We start from the raw sequence: 1,219 nt of genomic DNA, 5'->3' as shown, positions 1-1,219 counted from the left end.
TGGAATATATGTAAGCCATGTAAAATAATTTTGTGACTAGAATCTGAATAAACACCAAAATAACATCAAGTTATAACCATTAACTATTCAGACTAACAAAGTTCAGGCCCCAAATAAGAGTACCAAAATGACACATGTTCATAGTAACTGCTGCAGACCCAAAATGACAGTAACAAAACACAGAAACACTAGGTTAGCACTTACATGCCATAATGGCAGTTGGGTGCATGTTAACTAAATCCTGTCCAAAATGCAAATAACAACAAACTAAAAAATCCAAGAATCTCAGCTCATTTCTTGTCATTTGTTGATGGCTTTGATGGTGGTGGTCTGGATGGCTTTTTCTTCTTCAAGGATGGGGTGGACATGAAGCTTGTGAACCTGCTCTGTGTGGCTGGGCTTGCTGCTGCCATGGTCTCCCTAGTCACAGTTGGTGGCTTAAATGGTGCTGTAGGTTGGGCCTGATGAGTGGGCCTAAGTAATGGACCTTGAGGCAATGACCCAACATTGGATGGAGATGCAGGAATTTGGGATCTAGACCCAACATCATGCCTGACAACCCTAGGTTGAGCAGGGGGTAGTGGTGCAGCTGCTGCATTTTGTGCTGGAGTTGGAGGTGTTGTAGTGGCTGCCATTCTTCTTCGAGTGGTGCTGCCTCTTCCTCTTGGTGGAACTGAGTTGCCCCTTACAAAAGTTGGTCTGCCTCTCCTCTTTGGTGCAGGTGCTGGTTCTGAACTAGTTGTTGGACCAACCAAGTTGGTTGCTGCTGGAATGGTGGCTCCATTAGGGGGTGAAGCATTTGTTGTAGTGTTGCCATCATTGATGTTATTCTGCATCATTTTGTCCATTAATGAAAACAAATTTTCTATGGAAATAGACCCAACAATTTAGTACAATAAGGCAACATAAATCACATTGTTTACCTGATCAGGCTGACTTTGTGGATGGTTTTGAGTGAGGTCTTCCTCATCTGCAACATGTGAAGCATGTGCAGCCTCCATGGTCTCCTCCCAGTTAGCTTCTTACTCCCTAGCTTCTTCCTCATCAAGATCTGGTTCTTCAGTTGGTGTTCCAGTACCTTTGTCAGGACAAGTTCTGCTATTATGTCCAGCCTTACAAGAAGCACATGAGTAAGAAAAATTAGCATTAATAAAGTTACAGATAGGAAATACAATGTAAAGTAAATACATATTGATAATGATTTTTGTTTTGCTCACCC

At 42.3% G+C, this 1,219-nt stretch overlaps 1 protein-coding gene across 1 annotated transcript; it reads right to left on the bottom strand.

Moving 5' to 3' along the window:
• Window positions 1–290: 290 nt before the first annotated feature.
• LOC107460741 (uncharacterized) lies at window positions 291–1,001 on the bottom strand. Its single transcript, XM_016079129.1, has 2 exons — window positions 924–1,001; window positions 291–830 (listed from the first exon to the last, which is right to left on the bottom strand). The coding sequence occupies exons 1-2, from the start codon at window positions 999–1,001 to the stop codon at window positions 291–293; spliced, it is 618 nt and encodes a 205-aa protein (XP_015934615.1).
• Window positions 1,002–1,219: the final 218 nt, after the last annotated feature.

Source organism: Arachis duranensis, chromosome 8 (genome assembly GCF_000817695.3).
Source record: "Arachis duranensis cultivar V14167 chromosome 8, aradu.V14167.gnm2.J7QH, whole genome shotgun sequence".
Lineage (NCBI taxonomy): Eukaryota > Viridiplantae > Streptophyta > Magnoliopsida > Fabales > Fabaceae > Arachis > Arachis duranensis.
Note: the sequence above shows the minus strand (reverse complement) of the source record. Positions and strands in the feature narration are given on the sequence as shown.

What these genes read in the sequence shown, in the direction of transcription:
- LOC107460741 (XM_016079129.1), bottom strand. Translation starts at nt 1,001, where the DNA reads ATGGAGGCTGCACATGCTTCACATGTTGCAGATGAGGAAGACCTCACT. An exon ending in CACAAAGTCAGCCTGATCAG is followed by an intron (nt 831 to 923) that starts GTAAACAATGTG and finishes AAAATGATGCAG; the next exon opens with AATAACATCAATGATGGCAA.